The sequence below is a fragment of the Solea senegalensis genome, linkage group LG7 (genome assembly GCF_019176455.1).
Source record: "Solea senegalensis isolate Sse05_10M linkage group LG7, IFAPA_SoseM_1, whole genome shotgun sequence".
Taxonomy (NCBI): Eukaryota; Metazoa; Chordata; class Actinopteri; order Pleuronectiformes; family Soleidae; genus Solea; species Solea senegalensis.
This window is the reverse complement of record NC_058027.1, coordinates 12,068,863-12,092,271: the sequence shown is the minus strand read 5'-3', so window position 1 is coordinate 12,092,271 and position 23,409 is coordinate 12,068,863. Positions and strand designations below refer to the sequence as shown.

The 23,409-nt window shown below is 40.1% G+C and overlaps 1 protein-coding gene across 5 annotated transcripts; it reads left to right on the top strand.

Annotated features, from left to right (window-relative positions):
- Nucleotides 1-22,746, top strand: c1qtnf4 (C1q and TNF related 4). 5 transcript variants are annotated; one of them, XM_044031006.1, is made up of 3 exons: nucleotides 1-381; nucleotides 16,067-16,428; nucleotides 17,623-22,746. In XM_044031006.1, the coding sequence occupies exons 2-3, from the start codon at nucleotides 16,072-16,074 to the stop codon at nucleotides 18,418-18,420; spliced, it is 1,155 nt and encodes a 384-aa protein (XP_043886941.1). In that variant the 5' UTR covers nucleotides 1-381; nucleotides 16,067-16,071; the 3' UTR covers nucleotides 18,421-22,746. The 5 variants fall into 5 exon arrangements, with proteins under 5 accessions (XP_043886941.1, XP_043886938.1, XP_043886939.1 ...); XM_044031003.1 differs by having other exon boundaries at nucleotides 15,609-16,428; XM_044031004.1 differs by having other exon boundaries at nucleotides 1-454.
- Nucleotides 22,747-23,409: the final 663 nt, after the last annotated feature.

Here is a 23,409-nt window from a genome sequence, read left to right as displayed (position 1 = left end):
AACCAGCACTCCATCAACAGCCTCACTGCAGGAAACTGTACCTCCAAAACCTATTTAACAGGTCACAAGCCATGTATGTATTTACATGCAAAATGAGTGAGTAGGTGATGATGGGGGAGGGGTTTCCTGGTGCAGCTTTAGAGATAGCAGCAGGTTGAGCGCAGATGCTGAGGGAAAGACAAAGAGGCTGATGGAGAAAAAACAGCTAGTGACTGGGAAAAAAGAGCAAGGAGGGTGGTAGAGGAGAAATAAAAGAGAGAGAGGGAGAGCGAGAGAGAGAGTGTAAGGGAGGGAGGGGTGTGCTGGTGAGACCGAAGTTTCAGCTTTATGCTTCACACACAGATATAACAGAAGATAACACACAGAGAGACGAACATTCAGGTGAGACAACTCCTCTTCACTACTGCAAGGTGGTTTTCATTCAGGGACGAGTGACAGGCTGACATTCTTGGAGGTGAGTGAATGAACTTGGTGCTCAGTCGCAGTCTAAGTTGGGAGTGTGCAGGCATGCTGCACGAACAGTGGAGCATCACTAGGGGAAATGTGTTGAGGGATCACAAACAAAGAGTCCAGAATGTGTCATTTTCTCTAATATTGTATCTTTAGTGTGAGAGCATCCGTTTTAAACATGAACTCTGAAGATACACGGTTTGTTAAGTGTTGCTGTAATATTAATGGATGCTTCCCTGAAGTGTTGCGTGCTGTGAAAATTGCTATACTGTCTCTGTGTGTGCATTCAGCAGTCGTGCCACGTCTGAGCAGCATGCATTATTTATCTGCACTGATCTCTAGAAACAGCGATACCTCACCAGGGGCTGAGGGATGTATATACTGTGGGCTAATGCATTCATTGTGTTAATTTTAATATGTGTTAGCTGGGCTGATATCGTGAGGGAAGAGCAGAGGGACACCCTGCATCTAGTACATGCCCAGTTGTGCCACACATGCTTTGTCTTGATTGTGCCATTTCGACACAGCAGGTTGCAGTGTGGCAGAGACACTATGGTCGGGCATCCTGTGTCATTATCTGTGCTGCAGATAGTGAAGTGTCCTGTGACAGAGGGAGGCTGTGACTAAGCTGAGGTGATGAGATCTCTCTTATCTGTCAAATGGTTTTCCATAGTGAGGAGGTTTGACTCTTGTCTACTGTATCTTAATCCATATCAGTGTAACACACGGATGCTGCAGGCTACGGATTTGTCGTCTGACTCTGTGAGCGTGTGCGTGATATTTTTGTAAACACTGACCTTGTCAGGACCACTAGTCCTTGTGGAGACCAAAACCTGGTACTGATGAGGCAGAACCTCATATGAAGAACTGGTTAAAATTCAGGCTACGATTTGAATCAGTATATGTGTGTAATAATACTGGTCAAAAGTCCAAGTTTGAGGCTATATTGTTTACAGATGAACCATGAAACATTCTGTCTATTTGTTTTTAATGTCTTTGGCATTATTTCTATTACATTTGGTGGAACGCCGCTGATTTTGATGATCATCTTCAGTATCACTAACTGGCAGAGACTTTTGTCACCCTGTTGACTTTTAATAAAATGTCTTAATGATAACTTGAAAGGCTGCCACTTAAACTTTTACAGCCATTCAAGGTGCACATAGAATTAATGTGCCCATCTTCAGAGCAATACTATAGTTTGACCACCACTTTGAGATCAAATATCTGCATAACTAATGTGATTACTGGCCCATTACTGTTGCATAGTAACACATTAAACTAAGCATGTTTGCATAGGGGATTTAGTTTAAAGCCATTTTGGGGTCAAAACTGTTGCTACTTCTGCGGCTTTCAAGCTCTTAAAGACATTTTGACGAAAGCAGCAGTGCAACTGTTTCAAGTCCGACACTGGTGATTCAATACACACAGTTAATCTGTGAGATTTTTAATTTGTTTCATGAACTGAACAAGACGAGTGCAGATGTAGTACTTTTAAGCATTCAATAACCAAATGTATGGTAATAAATCCCCTCCTAATTTCTCCCTGTATGGTTGTTGAATATCTGTGTAAAGAACATGGCGGCCCCACAAAGACACTCTTTGATTCTAACCTCCGATTCTATTCAAAAAAACACCTGACCATTGATGCTTTAAATCACAGAAGCATTTCCTGCTGTGCTGGAAACAATCTCCACATAAAATGTCTTATGACAACAATAACATGTCAATACTTTCAAGATTGTTCAGTAATACCATAACTGTACACTGTATGCATGTTTGCTGGTGTTGGAATCTTACACTTGGATTTTTCTGCTACCCCCACACTCACATATTAATCCCCAACCAGCTCCTCACATGAGTGACACCTGTGTGTGTTTTCGATCGTAATCTCACGCATAATGATGAGAGGCAGCAGTCACTTGGTCGTGTGTTGCCTCTCTTGAGTCTCATCTTTTACTGGTGGATCAAACTCTGCAGTGTTTCCTGGAAAGATACCACCGTAGCTGTTTCTCCTCTGTCTTTTAATATTTTCTGTCTCGCTGCAGTCAAATTGACAGGACTGAGAGAGCTGTCGTTGTGCTCCAGGTTTTCTTCATCCTCAATGGCAGGAGAAAACGTTTACAGGACAGTTTGGAATCCATAGAAATAGCTGACAAGCCTGGGTTACACCTCAAAATCGTTCTTTTGTTTTCCTCCTTCTTATCTGTCTGTTTATCTATGACATCCATCCGCTCCCCAGGCTGGTCCATGTGTCTACAGCTGAGCAAGCAGCTGACAGCATGGTGACAAGTATCAATGACAGGAGGATGAGAAGCAGTGGAGGGATGAAGGGACAGGGAGTCACTAATGAGCGGGGTGGGGGTGGGGGTGGACGAGAGAGGCAGCAGAAGCAGAGCCTGACACTCACCTCCAGATAACAGTCCCCCTGACTCTCTTTGATATCTGTCCCAAATGAACAGTTTGCTTCATCCTGAGCGTGTACCAGTGGTGTGGGGGTGTAGCACTATAACAACCCATGCTTTCCACCTTTTCCCAGAAGTAGAAAGAGATTGCCAATGACTTGAAAGGATGGTTGGATGTAATTCTATAATTCAGAGGCAACGCCAGGATTCTCTGCCCAATTGCACCAACTCTCTCTCTCTCACAAAAGATATATCTTGGCAGGTGTATCATGTAGTTCAGTTGCTTAGCTGAAAATATTAACTATACTTTACTGTTTGCACAGCATATTAATATACTATGTCCCAAGCAGTGTTGTTTTTGGCAGCCATTTAAGATTTAGCCTTAGTTTTTTGGACTAAAATGCATATTCATTTTAGTAAAATTTTAGTAATTTCTATATATATGATAGTTTTAGTCCAGTTCTAGTCGACGAAAACTCAAAAAGGTTTTAGTCTAGTCTAACCCTATTCAGTTTTAGTTAAAAAATAAAGTATATTATAGTCTAGTGTAGTCCGCCGGTGGTGCGGAGCGACCAGCTCCTGTTAGCCTGCCAAAAACAATCAATCAAATCTTAAACACCTTAAACCATAGCTGGTGGCTGTGATGCAACATGCTAACCTTTAAGCATTGTCACCTCTCTGCATGGCAATATATTTGAATTCCTCTTCAAACAAGGGCTTCTCTATGTAGAGGATTCATGTTCTTCCTGTGTGGGTTTTCTCTGAGTACTACGGCTTCCTCCCACAAACAAAAAAACAAAGTGGACTTTCCTTAATCGGAGACTAAATTAATCGTAAAGTAGTCCAAGAGTAGCCTATATAGTTCATTGTCTCTGTATTTTGGTCATGTGATATAGTGTGTACCTGCTTCTCGTCTAATGTCATCTTGAATTAGCTACAGCTCCTCATCTTATCCTCAAAGGAGAAGCAGTAGATCATGATTGAATCTCTACAGGGATTTTTCTGAAACAATCAAATTTGCTCAGATTAAATTAACCTGGAAAAGTATGCCATCTGTGTTAATTACCATGGATTATGATGAATAAAGTGGTGCCTTAAACAGCATGTGCGCTTTCTCAAACGATGATCACATCATTGCAATTTTTTGTAAAATCTCCGCCTTGATGTGAACTCACTCTTCCAACACATTACAGAGGGACAGACAATTCTTACTTGTTGTCCTTAATGGAGACAACAGTCCCAATTATGTCAACATATATGAACAGGAAGAAAGGAATCTCCAGTGGTTTCATTCAAAACATGTCCCTGACCGAGATCCTAGTCATCTCCTCAAAATCTTTTAGGAACAAAGAATAGCATTCATAGTCTACACAGGAGACACAGAGCCACATTTTAATTATCCCTTTTCCGGTTTGTCCCAAATACAGCATCAAGTGTTTATTTTTGTTACATAAGAATTGTTTTTTTCTGTATACCTCAAATACCTCGATTTAAAAACCAAGGCAGTGTGAAGGAAAAACATCAATTATTTATAAATATAAATGTTGAGGGACACAGCAGGGTATACTATTTCAAACTCCAGTTCCTCTCTGTCAGTTTCTTGCAAAGAAACCTCAGACTCCTCTGGGCCTTTGTCTGCACACATGGCTGACTACACTAAAACAAGAGTCAGTACTGCGCACACATTTTCAACCACTGGCAAATGCTCTAAGACAACAAGGGAAGCTCAGCTTCTTCTAAAATGTCATCAAATATGTACTGTGTTGTATTTACATTTCAATACTAAATGTGCGCTAGAATGTGATTAGAATGTGTCACTAGTTCGTTAAGAGTTAGCCGTTTTATCGCGGATGACAGATCGTCATACGTGATTTTCGTATACTTGTATCAGCCTCCGCATTAAAACCACTTGAAGCTCAGCTTCAACTGTTCTCTATGGGGCGACAATAGGTTAATAGGCGGAATAGGTTTTTTTCACTGCAGTGAGCTCAACAGTGATTGGACAAATGCATCACTTCCACGGAAGCTCAGCTTCTCTCTGAGTTTATGGAGCAGTAGGCGGGCACAGACGCTGGATGATGAGTGGAGGAACCGTCTGAAAGGCGGAACCAGCTTTTGATTGACAGCGTTGCAGAAACATGCACAACAGTGGAGCATTTTCTGTCTCAGTCCTGTGTGGATTTTGTGAGGGAGTCTGTTGACAAATAGGGTTGTAGTGTGTTATTTGCTTGGTGATATAGCCCATTTGCATTTGTGCATATAAAAACACTATTATAGCATTTCCTTCCTAGTTGTTCGTTTGCAGAATTTATGTAAGAACTTACAGTATGTATAAATAACTGGGGCTGAAATGAGCTTCCCCTGTTTCAAAGACCAGCGACTGCCACTGTTTTTAACTGTATAAATCTTTGTTCCATTGGCACAAAAGAGAATTATCATATAGGGCCATCCAGTGTTTTTAGGCATATACACTTTAATTTACCCTCTTAAGACAGAAATATTGATACTAGACATAAATCACAAGAGTCAACTGAGCACGTTGATGTCCATCCACAGTGAAAGGTAATTTCTTGCCACAGGGGTGAACCTTCTACATGTGAAAACATTATAAGCCCACCTTGCAGCCTTTATTAGTATTTATCAGTGTGCTGTTTTTTTTTATTGACTGACCTGGGTCTGGGCTCGTTGTGATGAACTGTGGGGAGGATTTTCCCTTAGATTCACAGTTCTTCAGACCTTCTGAAATAACCAGGTAAAACAAATTGATTTTATTCTATTTTAAAGTGGCTAAGCTCAATAGATGTGAAAGGGCACTGGAGTCTGCAGGGGTTTCAAGGTTACTGTACTGCAGTGATTTCAACTATATTAGATTGGTTTGCAAGTTAAAAGTTGTAATATTCCTTATGTCATGGTAGGTTGTTGGATGAAGTCATTTGTTCATGTCAATTATATATCCTTGCCTTATGTTTTGCCATGTATTTTATTGTTTTATTGTTAGTGTTTTTAGGTCTATTAGGTCTTATGTTTGTACATTTTATCTGTTTTATTTATCTCTAAAGTACAGCACTTTGTTTCAGCAATTGTTTTTAAATTGGTTTAGGAATAAAGACGGATTAGATCAGATGCCCTATCCTTCATAATTATAACACTAAGACACACATATGACAGTTATTAACGAGTCAGAAGTAAGGTGCACAACATTAAGAGATTTATTTACAGTTTAATCTCTTGCACTTACCAACAGTGATGATGCACTGTTGCTCATAGTCCTTCAGACTACAACCTGCCCTCCCCCTCTCTCTTTCTCGCTCACGTCTTCAAGAGACAGATCTAGCAGAAGAGCCTTACACTGCTACAAAGTGCGTGAGATTAACCTGCACTCTGAGCACACAAAGTCTCTCCACCTCCAGACTAATCCCTCCATGATGTTAACATCCCACAACCATCAATCAATAAAGTTGACTTAAAAGTAAAAACAGATCCCATTGCTCACAGTTGTGGAGGAAGGTTATTTCACCATTCAATAGGCAGTCATCAAGAACTCACTGACCTCCGTGTGGAGGATACGCCCAGATACAGAATTTTGCTCTTGATTTTTTCTGTGGTGATGCCAAACAAGTGTTTTTGTTTGTATTTATTACAGCCACACAAGTGACTCCAGTTCGAAGTCAGGAAAAACGATATAATATAATATGCCCTTAAAAAAATTTGCACTGCAGAAAAAGAATATCACCAATATCAACGAGAAAAGTATCTGTGGCAGCTTCCTAGCAAAACTCACAAACTTAACATTCAATCATGGCAAGTTTTGCCTTGTTCCGGGGAAATAAACGTGTATCTCTGAAGAAAAGGGACATGCCTCCAAATAGAATCAGCAGAATCTGTTGCAGCATCAGAAACAATTCTAAATGTGTTACTCCAATTTTAAATAAGTCTTTTATACTAGTAAAATAATGTAGGATTAGCTCTCGGGGTTCCCCCACAAATTTGTAAACAGTATAGTTTGTTACAACTGTTCCTATCCTATTTGTGTGGTAAGGGTAAACAAATCAATATAATGGCAGCCAATATTCCCTCTTTCAGCTAATTTTTCACTTTCTTACCAGTTCTGAGGGATGTACTCTATCTAGTTCATTGGCTGCGAAATGCTGCAAGATGTTCACCAGCTGGTCTCTATCTGGGTCTGTCTGCTATTCCCTGCTGAGCAGGTAGTGGACAGTGTCTATGATGCAATTAGAGCAGTGAGAGTGAACTAGTTCCCCACAGAGCTCAAACTCCTGCACGATGCTGTTCAGTGCCGTGCTGCCGATTCAGGTGATGAATCGAGGAAGGTTCATCACTATGTGCAACCTATTTTACTCCATTTCATATGCTGCTCTGGTTCTACTAGTCCAACATGATGTGGATGCAAATGTGAGATGGAATTCAACATTTCAATCTGACTGCACAGTGAAAACATTGCTGCCCTACTTTGACAACATGGGTTGCAGTTGGGAAAATGTGGATTCAATGAAAGAGGACAGAAACTGCTTTAAAATGCATATCCTTTGTGATGAATGTGTATAAAGTTAGTTTCAATGGGCCTCAACACTATTCTATTGTAGTTCAGTTGAGTGAATTCCCTTTCAGTTGAGGGCAGGGACACAGAGGAATTAGCACACATACATCAATGTATGAGTCACGATTCCTCTGCACTTGTTGAGAAGATGCAGGAGTGAGTTTCTGGTCTGGAGAGAGAAAGAGAGTGATGGCTGAACTTTTAACATAGTTTCTTCCTCCTTCTCCTCACTGTGTCATTTTATGACAAAACAGAAGTGTGTGCCGTGTTGGTGTAGCACTGTTGCCTTTTGCAGCAAAAAGACCAGGGTTCACGACCTGATCGGAACGAGGGCCTTTCGTCATGGAGTTTGTATGTCCTCCTGCATGGACAATGATTAAACCAGTATGAAGGAAGTTAAATATATCTACCTGCTCATGGGATCACGTCAGGCATCTGCCCACCAGGACAGAGTCAGCTATGCCAGATGGTGAGTCCACCTGTGGCCTCCAGCATGTTGCTTGTATATTCTTATACTTTGATGAGCATCTGTGCTTCTTTAGAAAAAAAAAAGATAAAGTCTGTGATTAGTTTCTCATTAAGGTCAACCCAAGTATTGGGACTTGCTCTCAATGATATCTTGTTTTCAAAGCGGTGTGCTGCAGTTTGCTCAATAGTCATGTTCAAAGGAGCCTTTTACTCAGATGGCAATGAACACGTATGATGCACTAGCAGCAGCAGCAGCAGCAGCAGCCTTCACTACCCCCATCTACAGTTGTGGGTGGGGTGCTGGCCTTGAGCTGGAGCTACACAATGGATGTTTGTCCAAATTCACAGAGCAAAATGTGTTTCATCCTTTGAGTGTGGATAAACATGGGCCTAATGTCTTTAGTTCATGTTTACAGACCCAGACACAGGGATGGGAACAGTGTGTGATGAATCATGTATGTCAATATTTTAACTCCTCTAATTTCCTGTGAATTTTCCTCATGGCTTGCAAGAAATTAGACAGTCGAGTCAGTAGATTGTTAACAAGATGGAGCTTTGTCCAAAGCCAGGCCCACATTTGATGTCCATTACATAGAGAATTATTAGCAAAAGTTATTATAATGAATGATTCTAATATGTTTTATAACCAAAACCAGTCTGTTTCCACAGTTGAGATTTATATCAGTCTTAAGGGAAGCAAATACACAGTTATTTGAGGTAGTGTGTGAGCTGAAAAGTTCACATTGTCTGTAAATGAGGAAATGATTCAAGTGTGTGAATGTGTCCATGCATGTCTGCGTGTGCATACATACATCACTGTGATGAGTACGTATTTGTTATTGTGCCTTGTGCTCCACTCTGCTAGAGAACAATAGTTTTCTGTGTGGCTTTGATCTAATGAGACAGAGCGAGGTTGTTCAGCGGGGGAAAGCGGGGAGAGGAGATGGATCTACTCTACACTTGGATCATGCTGAGAATAAAACAGCTGCTCCATCAACTGATTTCATTTGGGTGTGACCTTCCGTGCAATAGAAATGGAAGCATTGTTTTGAAGAATTCAAAGTAAATTAGAGTAGAGTTGATTTAAAAAAATATATGTACTGCTTTTTAAAAATGCACCAGAGGAGATTGTTCTAAGACACCAAGGGAAACTCTGCTTCTTCTAAAATGTCTTTAAGTAAATGGTAAAATGTAAACTGCTGTATTTACATTTCATTACTAATAGGTGCACTAGAATACGATCAACCATAAGAGTAGCTGTTTATCACAGATTGCCTGATGCCATTTTGTATATGACATGTAATGTAATTTAGTTCTCAGATATTCCCGTAGCAGAGGGGCAGATAGCAGTGGAAGCTCAGCTTCGATTGATCTCTATGGAACTGCACAGAATAGGTTTTTTTACTGTTATGATCGAGACGCTGACTGGATAAATGCAGCAAAAGCGTCAATTACAGGGAAGCACAGCATCTCTGGGAGTCAATGGAGCAGTGGGAGGGCGCGGATGCTCAACTGATACGTAATGATTGGAGGAGGAGTGGAAGGCAGAACTGATGTTATTGTTGTAATAACAATAACAACAACGACAACAACAACAACTTTGATTTATAAAATAACTGGGCCTGAAATGAGCTTCCCCTGTTTCAAAGACAATGCTCTAGGAGTGTACTTGGACTTAACTATTATATGACTCGATGGAACATGATGATTGACACAAAAGCTACCTGCTCCACGGTGGATATGAGAGAGATAGAAGCTCTTAATCCTGAATAGAAAACCCCAAATCCCTATGGACTCATCTGACTTCAATCTTAGCAGCTGGGAGGAGAATTCAGAAGCGGCTGGCTGCGGCACTTCCATGACATTCAGATGATGACATTGCAGCAGGAAGTGTGAAAATATATATATATAGTAACAAATATAACAGATTCCCAAACAGACTTAAAGGTAATATAAATATAGTAATCCTGAGCCACCGTGAGATTCAGAGAGTGGATGTGTGGAGTCAGTCTGACAACTAATGTGTTTGTTATCACCAAGAGCAGGTGTGCCTGCGTGGAGAAGAGATTTCCATTTTAAAATGTCATTTTTAAAAAGAAATAATTATTTTTATTTTTATTACTATATAAGAAATAAAGCATGGATGTTTTGGGACTGCTGTTACTCCTGATATTTGGAAGTAACAAATTACCAATACTGATGTATTGGAAAAAATGGACAATGATTACCAAGATCTCCTTCATAAAATCTTTAAAAAAAAATGTTTCAATGTTTGGAAGCCACTGTGATCTTGACCCTTGACCCTTGAATCCAAGTGAATGTTTGTTTCAAATTTGAAAAGATTCCCTACTTCATCGTGTCACTGTTATTTGTTAAATTTCTTGACTCAGGGGAAACTGACTTTTCAAAACTACTACCCCATTCTAGTAATACAAAGCTAGATGCAAATCAGTGGAATATTCCTGAATGGGGGGGCCAGTCTGAACAACCTAAAAACATAATGTCTCTATTGCCACAACTGCGGTAACCTTTACTGATGAATTAATAAATTAGGTTTGTTTACCTACATGGTAGTCAGTCCAAAACAGCAAAGGTAACAAGTCCACAGGGCAAAGGCAAAAAGCAATTAATCAGAAAAAGGGTCAAAACACAGTGAGAAACATAACGAGGAGGAGAAGACTGGAACGCTGAAGCAAAGGTACAAGACAAAACAGCACAGACTAAGGGAGGCAGGGAATGAATAGGCTGGTGGAGACGCAGGTGTGACACATTAGGCCAGGTGCAGGTAATCAAGGAGGTGAGAAACACAGGAGGGCAGGAAGTAAAGGTGCCTGAAAAACAAGACAAGATATGAGTTTCAAAATAAAACAGGAAATACAAATCTAAATGCATATGAAATAAAAGGGAATTTAGCTAAACAGGGACATGTGGTTAGGGTGGAGGCATAAAAAACAAAGAGCAAAACAAACAAATTGCTCCACTCACTAATTAAAAATTAAACTGGGTACTCTTTACAGGATCCATTCATATTTCTCTTGAGAAATAGAATTATATTAAAATTGTCAGCTCAACAGGTCATGCAACAATAATGCCAGTTAGGCCTTATATCTATCAATTATCCTTTATTGTTTTTAATTAAACTTTATGTTGTATCATTTTACTTTTTTATCCTACATTACTGATTATTTGTAATCTTTTTTTTGTTAGTTTTTCTATCTTTAACTTGTCAGTCCTGTATTTGCATTTGTTATACTTGACCTTCTATTGTTTTAAATGTTACATTACCTAGTTTTGAAAGCATACTCAGGAGCTTTAAAGAAGCTCGGTGATCAGTCACTTTTACCTGAATAAACAATGGTTACATGAAATAAAATATGCACACATGAAAAAAAGTCTTCATGGTCTACAACCAAAAACTTGCTTGCACACAGATGACACACATACACCATGTCCTTACACGTAATAGCACACAAATAAAACTAACATTCGCACAAATTTACACACACAACCAGATTGCTCTCTTCAAATACACACCTCAACAGCAACCTACGCAGTTAGATCTATGCAAACACATTACCACCCACACAACTATTTCAGACACACACAATTATTAAATATTATCCAATTACACGGAATGTAATGGGATAAAAAAAAAAATGTTATGGTTTCATCAACTCCTCTCCTCTCTCCTTCCATCTCCTCTCTTTGCTCTTGTCCTCCTTTCTGTCCCAATCTCAATCATCAGCACTGATCTGTCTCCAGAAAGGAGGAATCTGCCTTTCTCCTCTCTCTATTTATAGACACAGGACAGATCTCAGCGAGAGCCACAACCTGAGAGTGAGATAGAGCAGATGCACGGATGCAACTGTGAGTTGGTGCTTAATTTGATGCAGAGGTGATAAAAGAGTCCAATAAAGAAGGAGCCTGTAAAGCAAAGAACCGTATGTTCAAGGATGTTTGGTTCTCTCTGGTGCGCTGTTAATGCAGTGACGCCGCCCACGCTGATATGGAAATGCAGTGTATTTTTTGTTTTGTATTTTTTGCATTTTCTTTTAAAGTAAAATAAATGAGTTGTGGCCTTAGGCATTGAAAACTGACAATCCCTGACTCTGAGATGCAATTTCAAAAATACATGAAGGTCAAATCTAAAAATATGGCTGGGTTTTGAAAATCCTTGATAATCCTTGACCTTTTGGATACAAAGAGTTTCAGCTCACAGGCCTGTGCTGGAATGAAAACACATTACAAATAACTGACGGTGTGTCAAGACTCTCCATGTATCGCCCTTGCAACCTCTGTTTTAACAGATCAGTTATTTTACCCTGAATGTCAAACACAGTCACAGATTGTGTAGCTACACAAATTAGTGTGTTTGAAATAATAACCTGACAAAGTAAGTACTTAATTTTAAGGTAAACCATTGGCTTTATCCTGTTATCTTCCTTTTGTTGCACATAATTCTACAACGTGAACAAATTGTTGACCATGTCGTGATTTTCTGGAAGCAGGTGGTGGATGATGCTGTTATGCAGAGCTTCCTCTGCTTCACAAATAGACTCTGTTTACAGTTCATTAACTGATTTACAATTCAACATTACCCTTGATCATGCCCGATTTTAGCAGTTTGTCTTGACGACTGTTACGTATTTTAGTTACACAGCTCAGTGCACTGTCAGTGTACTGTCATTTTTAAGCTTTTATTTCAAGGTTTGTTGCCATAATGTCATTAATAAGCCCTGAGTTTATCGAGTGTTTGGCGACAAAATGGCCGATGTGAAGTCTGTTACTCGTTTTTTTTATATGCTTAACAGTGTACTTTTTCTCTCTTTTTCTTTTTTACACAGACTAATTCTGTTCTCCTCTCCTCTGCTCAACTCTGTTGCTCCACACTGTGCTTGACTCCCATGAGTGCTCATTATAGAGGAAGCTTGTTTGATCAATCCTTTCATTGTTGTTTGAACCTGAAGCATCACACCCTCTAAGGAGAACAATGGACCAACATGACTATAGTTAAATCCGCTGCCATTACACAAACACTGTTTCTTAGTACAAGCTGTCATTTTGTTAAAAGCATCACTGCTGCATTATCCACTTGCTTTTTTTCATTTTAGAATATGGAAAAATCAGGGAAATGTATCTGCAGTCAGCTGGTAATGCAGCACATTTCTTCCAGAATTATTTTTTCCCCTGTGATGCACTAGGACAAACATTCAGACAGAAACCATCAGTTATGCCTCGGTGCCTTAAGTACAATTAAGAAACTAATTAGTTTCCAATTAGAGAGCTCCATTTACTATATACAAGAACATTTAGTTTCAACAGTAAATAACTTCAATGCTTTTGCAGTAATTGACTGAAAATTGTTATTGCACACAATCAACGTGGTACAGTACAAGACTCATTATATGCCAAATGTACGAGCCTTATATGATGATGTTGATATTTGATTATGGTGATCTGGGGCAGAAGATGAGGCTGCTTGATATAATAAGCATAATTCTAATGCCACGGTCACTACTGGCAGCATTAAAACATCATTTCATCCTTCTGCTCAGGGTGAAAAATGCCAATCCACAAATCTTACAAACTGATTTAAAATGATTGTATTTGAAGGCAAATTAGCCCTTCAAAGTGTTCTATGCCAAAAACTGGGTCTTCACCTTCAGGAAAGATATACTGAAGAGTATTTGATAACAAACAAGCTACTGTGTCTGTTGTCAGATTAGCAGGCACAATGGTATAAATAAACATACATATATGTGTGTATATATATATATACACACATATATATGTGGAAATATTAATATTAAGTTCATAAAAAGTGATATGTTCAAATTGTGGGCTGGATTTCATCAACGTATTTCGTTAGACAATTCTTATTTACATAAATGGAAAGTTGCATATGTTGACATTGGGTACACTGTTCAACTGTTTGTTAATGGAAATATTAGTGCATGTAAGCATGTAGACATGGTCGAGGTGACTACTGAAGTTTAAACCAAGCATCAGAATGGGGAAGAAAGTTGATTAAAGCCTGCCCCACACTAGAGGATTACTGGCCAGATTTTGGTACTGACAATCGTAGGTGCTTCTGATTTTAGGCTGATTTGAACAGATATCAATATTGGGGCGTGAGCAGAACCCGTAATAACCAATGAGAGCGAGTTGGCCGGGAAACAGATGTTGTATACTTTTGTTTAGAACTGTAACTTGTACAAGCCAAGTAGATTCTGTCTTCTCTGCCACGTCTTCATCCACAGTTTGTTGTGTTTTTCAGCACAAAACATCCACGTGCACGCACACGACAGCTATAAACTCACGACGTCCACAGTCCGCCTCAATGTCTGTTTATATTCTGAAGTCACATTAAATCACGCAAGTTTCTGTGAGATCCCGAATCTCCTCCCTGAAATAATTTGATTAAACACCAAGTGTGTGGTCCTGACTGGATCATCTAGTCTGTGCTCACAGGATTAAATCATTTAAAATCTGTTACAAAGTTTGTTGTGTCTGTGGTCTCTCCACATTTTTAAAATCAAGTCAGATTTGAAAAGAGTGGCGCAGGCTTTAAGCGACAGTGAACGATGCATGGTATATCAACCATATCTAGTGTTGACAGAGAATGGGCCGAGACAGAGAAAATACCCAGTGAGCAGTGGTCCTCTGGACAAAAATGCCCTGTTGATGCCAGATGAGAATGACCAGACTGGTTAAAAATAATAGAAAGGCAAGAGTAAGTCAAATAACCACTCAATACAACCAATGTATGAAGGAGAACAACTCTGTATGCACAACACGTAGAACATTGAAGTAGTGGGGAAACAGCAGCAGAATATGGCACCCACAATTGGTGCCACTTTATTGGTGTCCTGTTATGATCAACCCAGGTGAACCTATGTTGTCACAGTCCAGTGCTTTCTACAACCAACATCTACCCAAACCATCACCTGTCATTAATAAATGTAGCTCCTGAACATAATCACTTAATTGAATACATCAGCCACCACAACATATTGGTAAAGCACGGATAAGGATCAAGAGAGGATTGGTTGCTTTCCTTTAGTTCTTTCACCATGTTGGTGGCATGCTGTTGGTCTGTGGCAGCATTGGTCTGTTGGCAAGTCCTGACTAGTTACATGTATTTGGAGGGTTTCCACTCAAAAGCTCCCTGTAAGTGATCTTCCAATGGGACTGTTAGTTCCAGCATCACAACTTGCTTTGTGGAATCAGACACCAGAGCAAAGTCTGATCGCAAGGTGATGGTTGACCAAAATACATTTTAACTTTTGGTCAAGGTTACCCAGCAGCTGCCGGTCCAGCTCTGACAAAGGACATTTTCTTCTTGGAGGGTTGGTGCCTCTTTGCCCATTCAAGCCCTATGCTGATGGCTTCAGCTATGCTTTTTAGGACCTGATCATGCCTCCATCGGTATAATCCCTGTGCAAGTGCATTTTTGCAGCTGCTGAGGATATGTTCCAGTATCCCTTACTTGGTGCACAAAGGGCATACTGGAAACTCAGCATTGCCCCATGTTTGAAGGTTTGATGGATATGGGACAACACCTTTCACTGCCTGGACAGGAAATTTTATATTGTCAGTTTTGGCCTTCCAAAGCTCAGCCCAAGTCACTTTTCCTTCCGCCACATTTTCCCATCTTGCCCAAGCTCCCTGTTACCTCATTCTCACTGCCTTGCAGGTGCTGATCTTCTCACTTCGTCCTGGTTTAGGTGGTGATCTCCCTTTCCATTGGTGCCTTTACTGTGGGGCACATCATTGGACCCAATCCTGTTCGGCTTTGTCAGGACTAACCCACCAACTTCCTGTGGAGTAACCTTGATTTACTGTAAATTCATGGAGAGCTCCATTCTCCATTCTCTACTTGCTGCCAGTCCTCACTTGGATCCCTGCTCCAGCTACGATTGGATCACTACGATCAGGGTCTTGCCCCAGCCATCACCTGAGATAGTTGCTGACCTTTCCCTCCAAGGTCTCCACTGTGGAGATTGGGACTGAATATATGAATAAGGGCCAAAGGAATATGGGGAGATTGGTTATGGGTTAGGGTTGGTGATGCTGCAGCCTATCCAAAATGAACAGAACAACATACCTGTCAAGAACATTGATCATTTGTGTGCAGGTGAATTGAGACGGGCAGATTCACATTTCTCATGTTTTGTTTCTCCAGATACGATGGTGTTCCCTGCAAGCGTGCTGTTTGGCTTTCTGTGCCTGAGCAACGTGGCCTGTGTGTGGGGTTTTGCTCGTCTCCAGGACAATGTGGAGCTACGCTCCGCTTTCTCAGTTGCACGCGCCAGCAGCATGGAAGGTGGACCCAAGATGACTGTGACCTTTGACACCATCTATGTAAACATCGGCGGGGATTTTGACCCAAAAGCTGGTGTGTTTCACTGTCGTATCCCTGGGGCTTACTACTTCTCCTTCACAGTGGGGAAGTTTCCTCACAAAGACCTGTCTGTGATGCTGATGAAGAACAGAAACGAAGTGCAGGCCATTGTCTATGAGGAAAATGCTGGCGAAGAGAGAAAGGTACGTGGACACAGGTTACAGGTTATCAAAATGTACAGTTTCAATTCTAAAAACAGAGTTTAGAACTCATTCACATGGTCTTGTAGCCTGTCGCAGGTCTGTGCCACTCCTCATTTTGACAAGTTGTATTTCTGTTATTGTTGATAAATCCCATAAAACAAGTATCATACCAACAAGTGAAATGTTTTTATTATTATTTATGTTTATGTAGCTAATGTCATGCAGCAGACTAAATGTGCCTCAAGAGAAAAACAGGCAATGATCATACATCAAATCCTAAGATATGAAACCATTAAAATAAAAATGATCAGATACATCAAATGGGGGATCGGTCTCCTGTTGAAAATAGATGTGAGTGGAATTTGCTAGAAACTGCAATAACAAGTTGATTTTAATTCTAAATATTTTTTTGTTTCAGTAAAAAACAAAAGCTTTTTGATCGTTTATGCAGCTTCAAGACATTTTAATTGTAATACTGTACATCATTGGGCTATCATTGAGTTAGATGCAGTTCACAGATATTTGTTGATTCAACATTCATAGTTTTTTAAATAATAAATAATGGAAAGATTAATTCATGATTTATGTCTTCAATCGACATGAAGTAGGACTGACATACACTTTTACGCATTTGAGTGCATGTCATCATTCATTTCCAGTGTTAGTATCAAACTGCTGTGCAGTGCTGCAGACTCACAATGATGTCATTCAAAACCAAACTTTATAGTCTGGTACTTGGTCTCACAGGTAAATTAGACAACATGCTCGCATCTATGCAGCCTCCTGCAATGTTTTCAGTCTGACCTCCCACTCACACACAGTTTGCTTTGGCTTTTGTTGAGATGTTCAAACAAGATACTATTACAAGATAAACACTAGAAAAAAAAAAGAAATTGACTTGGTAGCAACAACACTTCTTTGAAAGCGCTGTATCTTGGCTCATCTTCTTGGGTGTGCATGCCGAGTAATGTGTTGCTGACTAAATCTGATGTTAGTGCAGTAAGTAAGTACAGCCTCTGCGTCAAACTTGGCTGAATACTGTTTCAGGATGTTTTTTTTTATCACGCTCATCCAGCTGTCAAACAGTGCAAGGTGGCTCTTATCATAGAGGACGTGTTAATGTTCGGCCTTTGAGTAGAACAGACTCAGATATGACTCTGTTGATGGAACAATAATGTCTGCTTCAATCCTCAGGTGCAGAGCCAGAGTGTTATGCTGCAGTTGGAGTTTGGCGACACTGTCTGGCTCCGTCTCCACGGTGACCCCCGCTATGCAATCTACAGCAACACAGGGCACTACACCACCTTCAATGGTTACCTCATCTACCCGGACACCTACGACTACCAGACACACCATCAACAACAACATCAGCAGCCCCAGAAAGACAAGGTTCCTTTGTTGAACAGTAACCAGGCCACAGATGATGCTGGATCAAGAGGTCCTGTGGAGAACCCAGAGCAGCAACATGCAGAGGAAGAGGAAGTGGAGGAGGAGGAGGAGGATGATGATGATGATGAGGATGACCAGAGATCTGCCTTCTCGGTGGGGCGCACTCAGAGCATCTTGGGAGTTAACGAGGTGGGTATGCCTCAGCACCAGCCCATCAGCTTTGATACAGCATTTGTCACCATTGGAGAAGACTTCAACTTGACAGAGGGTGTGTTCACTTGCCGCGTTCCCGGCGCATACTACTTCTCCTTCAACGTGGGCAAGCTGCCGCAAAAGACGCTGTCTGTCAAGCTGATGAAGAACCATCTGGAGGTCCAGGCGATGATCTATGATGACAGCCAAGGAGAGAAAGCTCTGCAGAGTCAGAGCTTGATGTTGTCACTGAAACCCGGAGACACAATCTGGCTTTACTCGCACCAGAGAGACGGATTCGGGGCCTACAGCAACCACGCTAAGTATATCACCTTCACTGGCTTCCTGGTTTACCCGGACTTCCATACAACCACCACCACCAGCCAAAATTATGCCCACAAGAAACCCTAGCTGAAAAGCATGGGTTAGGGACTGAACACTGTGGGAGGAATTCATGAAAGATGGAAAAGTCTCTGAGTCCAGACCCAGAAAGTGTTGTGCAGTTTCTGTGAAGAGTGAAGAGGACAGTTGGCTGCTGCTTTGTGATCGCCCGTGACAATTCTTATTCAAATGAATTCCCTCACAAAGTCACAGGAACACTGAACTGGGCTCAGAGCTTCAAGTTCCACTCAATGATTTTCCAGGATACGACTTCATATCACCTAAATGTGAAACCTTGAATGACAGTAATGTGAAGTGTAATTGAATATTTCACTGTGCAATTAAACCTCAGTCACTACCTGCTCATCTCTGTGTACACACCAGGATCAAAGTATCATTAAATGAAGTATTTAAGGACACATTTGAGTTACTAGAAGTTTACTTCATGTGAATATTAAACTCGCTAACAATTTGTTTAGTTACTTCATACATTAAGATTATGTGCACAACATGGATGCTACAGATTAAACAATAAATACCCATAATATAAACATTCAATCACAATATAGGATATAATGTGATTAAGTGACACAGAGATTAGGAGATGGCGACATAAGTTTTCCTTCTTTTAACTGAAATATTCCGTTGAGTGCAGTTGTTCTCGTTCAAGAGTTGGTGTTTTCTGCTTGTATGTATAAAAAGTCACTTTACTTTGTTTATGTCTTCAGAGGCATGAGAAAACATTAGCGACAGTGTGTCTACATGTGTCTTTTCTTCAGTTTGGAGTGTTACCTGCCACAGCAGGAGCAGAGGACAATGGGGCCAAACTGAGTTTTGGAAAGAGTTTTTGACCACATGCCTTCTCTAAGCCTGCAGGGATCTGAACCATAATTTGATTTCTAATTCTAGCAGCGTTTAATTCATTTCTTCAGATGGTGAGCACTGCGGGGAAAATTGAATTGCCTCTCCCAGGCCACTGTAACATGCATGTCTGTTTAATTTCACACTGCTGGGAGAAAGATGATGTGGTTCAAAATGTGATGAACCCTGACTTTATAAAATCACCTTCTCTGTTGAAGAGGCACCAAGTGATATTTTGATTGGACACGCATTTTTATTAGATTTGACTGGCTGTGCATTAATGAGCAGTTCTTCACTTCTCCCTGCTATAAACTATAGTCTAAAAGGCCAGTTGCCTGCATGTAGGTCACTTCAGACCAGAAATTGACTGACAAAAAAAATAAAGGAATCTTGGTTTCCATGATTTCTGCTGCCACGTCTTTAAAAAGAATAGTAAATTAGTTTTGTCTGTGAGGATCCAAGCATTTTCAAATCACAATAATCAATAGTTTTGCACAACACTGGAACAAATGATGTAATGTGGATGGAGTTGCTTATAGACAATCATCAGCTACAGTTCTCTTGAGCCTCTTTTGGCACCATGATTCAGTTTCACAGTTTAGATTCACCCTCACTACACTTACCTTTCTTACCACAACAAAAATGTTCTGCTAAACCTGCTATAAGCTACTTAAACATCGCCAAATGTCAGACACGCTTAGGACTTTCCCACAAAACTAAGTACAGCATTTCATAAGAGTAATATCATTTTCAAGAGGTGATGATGGAGACCAAAAAGATGACAATGGCTAATATTCTATGTCTGACAGGTGTAAATAAGCAACAAGCATGTTTTTGTTAATACTGTCACCACAACATTGAACATTATAAAGATAGACATAGATGGATGGCATTCTTAACTTACTCCCTATGAAAAAAAGAAGCATATTGAGCCAGATATTGAGCCAGTTTGCATAGTCGTTCATCTGAAGCTGCAGTAGTGAGTTCCCAAAGTGAGACAAAATTGGATTATTAATTCTTACCTACATAAAATGGCAGAGACCATCTTTTCTTCTTCTTTTTTATCTGCAAACATATAAGAGGCTGGGGTTATCACCTGTACCGCAGGGGGTGATCCAGATTCACTTCACTTTTGGAAGTGGTCTTATCATGATTCCACTTGCCCCAAGGGGCCAAATACGTTTTAATTCAGCTTTACGGCAACATCTCTGGTACTCTCAACAACCCACAGTAATGTATTTTATTTTATTGAATTACTTTATACTGAAGAATGGTCCGTATGTGAATTGTCCAGGGCAACAGAAAATATGAAACAGAGCAGAAGTCTGCGCTCACCAAACCAAACGACAACAACAAAGCTATATACAGCATGTGGAGAGATTCTACTAGATATGGAGGACGTGTCTTTCTTAATTTGGATCACTAAATTCAAGCTCACTGTAAATGGGGAAAAACATATTTTCAAACTTCTAATTGATAACCCTCCATGGAGCTTAAACAATGAATCTCAGATGTTCATAAGAGGATGGCAAAAGAAAAACAAAGCAAAACACAAGTTATTTTTATGCCTCTAAGTACTGAAAACTATCTAAGAAGAGAACACCACTCTTGGGTTTAACAGTATACAACCTGTGGTAAGAGGTTATGAACAGACCTTGCTCATAGGTCCCCACCTTTGAGATAACCACATATACATGTGTAAATGTAACATTCAATTATGTCCTGGTTTTACTTATTTTCATATGAAAGCGCGGCCATTTTCATGTCTACAAAACCTTCCTCTTCAAATAATCTGAGAGGCTTAAACTACTCCTGATTCTGAAAACCAGTGAGAGGAACTCTGCTGTTTGAACTGTGAAGTCAGACTGTTGCACTGCAGCAGTGTTCATCACCATGCCACTAATTAGCAGGTTGGACGACAGCAACTGATTCCGTGATGAGGCAGTTAATGCGCCACACTTCCGAAAATACTCGGGAGCAGCCGCACTAATTATACACGGGTCCCAAGACAGAAAATAAATATAAATACACAGTATGCTACACTATAAACATTGAACCTTTTAACACATGATTGGGCTCGTGCTGGATTCTTAAATGTAGCTACTGAATGAAAAAAAGGAACTGTCACACTGGTCAGCTGAAATCTCTTGGTTCTGCCCCTGCAGAGTTCATGTAGCGCAAAAAAAGAAAATTGATTTCTTATCAAACTGTCACAAACAAAGAGATGCTGAGAAGCACTTCTGCATGGCAGGAGAGGAAAAATGACAAGTCAGCTGCAAATAGAAGCTGAAAATAAACCTGAAGATGCTGCATCTTTGTGTGTACAGGCAATCCTGAAAACCCACAGGCACATTGGTATGACATATTGATATATATTTATCTATCCACTTATTTATCCATAAGAGTGCTTCGGCTATTTTGTCACATACTCAGAAAGCTGCAGTGACCAGTTAATGCTTCAGGAACAATAACTAATATTAGAGAAACAGGATTTGAATTTGTGCAACAATTTCACTGGTTAAGCTGCAACGACAGGATCAAAACACTTAGACCTGTGTAACTTCAAAAATACTCTCAGCAAATGTCCCCCCCCTGCTATTTACTGCTTTCACCAAAACTACATTTTTAAATCATCTAACCTCTGCTCTATTCATAGTTTTCTCCTGCTTGAGCTTTCTTTCCAACAGGGTGTTGATGCAGAACCAAATCTTCCCTGCTTGAAAAAAGAAAAGGGAAAAAAAGGCCAATTAAATAATATCAACAGAAACTTGTGAAACATGACAAAAGAGTGGTCAAGCATCACCAGGCAGGCTTCTCCGGTCCACGGTTTTAATGATCAGGTAACTTTTGTCCTTTTTTGGCCTGCGGTGACTTTTAACACAGTGAGAAATATTTGGGGCACTGTGTTAAAAGTCACCGCAGCAAATCTTTCTTTAAAACAGCAACAAAGTTAAAACTGTGAGAGTGCCTCAGAAAATGTCACAGTCTAACCCTCTGTGATTTCTGTTTTATCTCTGTGACTTAAAACAATGTAGGTCAGTGAAACACGATCAGACTATGAAGGTGATTCCCATTAACAACAGTGAAAAAAAAACTCCTGTGCAGAACTCCTGGTGTGTTAAGTGACTTGAGCATAATGACATTCTCACACTTGTGATGCATGCATGTTACTGAAAATACAATAAAGGAAAAAAAATAAATAAATAAATAAAAAGATGCCGAACATCTTCCTCGGGCCATGTCGATGCCTGCCAACTGTGTATTTTTATTTATAAGTGAATTATCTGTGCAGTAATTGACAATATGCTGTATGTTTCTGGTCTGTGTGTCTTTCTCTCTTGGTACAATGATTAAAGATTGAAGATTGTATATATATTAGAAACTACTGTATGTCAAGTAAACTTAAGTGACAATGTTACTGAAAACACTTCCTGGTTATTTCTAAATTTGGCTTATGTCCCAACATTCAAATAAAAAACAATTACCGTACCGTTATTTTGACCCGTCTTGTTTTCAGTAGCTTGTCTCATGTCGATTACTTGAAATTATTTTTATGTAAAACAACTGCTTCATTGAAAATGTTTGACAGAATAAAAAGGACAAATGTACATCTCCAATTGAATTTTTCCCATAATGTGAGCCAATACAGAAATGATGAACCGACAGATGAAAGTCGCAGCATTCAGAGGAACGTGTAGATTTATTGCATGGATTTATTCTTTGATTTTAAATCTTGTGCAGTGGGGCCCTCTGCTGGGCAATGTTGGCTGACTCTGCTTTTAAGTGGAAACACAGATCTGTAATGGTACATGGTCTCTATTTATAGTGCTTTTCTGATCTGATCTGTCTTGATTGCTACTCATCCACTTTACACTACAGTTTTCCCCTTCACTCACACATTCATACAACACATATAAGTGCAGCACGTTTTCTATCACACATCTTTCATACCAATTCACACGCTGCCAGCACAGCCATCAGGAGCAACGTGGGATTAAGTGTTGTTCCCAAGAACACATGTAGACTAGCTGCATGAATCAAATCCACAACCTTTCACCTTCTGAGCTACTGTTGCCCAAATAACGCCCCTTAATAACTCTAGGATCTCAATAATAGGCCCTGACCTACAGCCAATAAAAGGAGGGGGAGAGGAGGCAG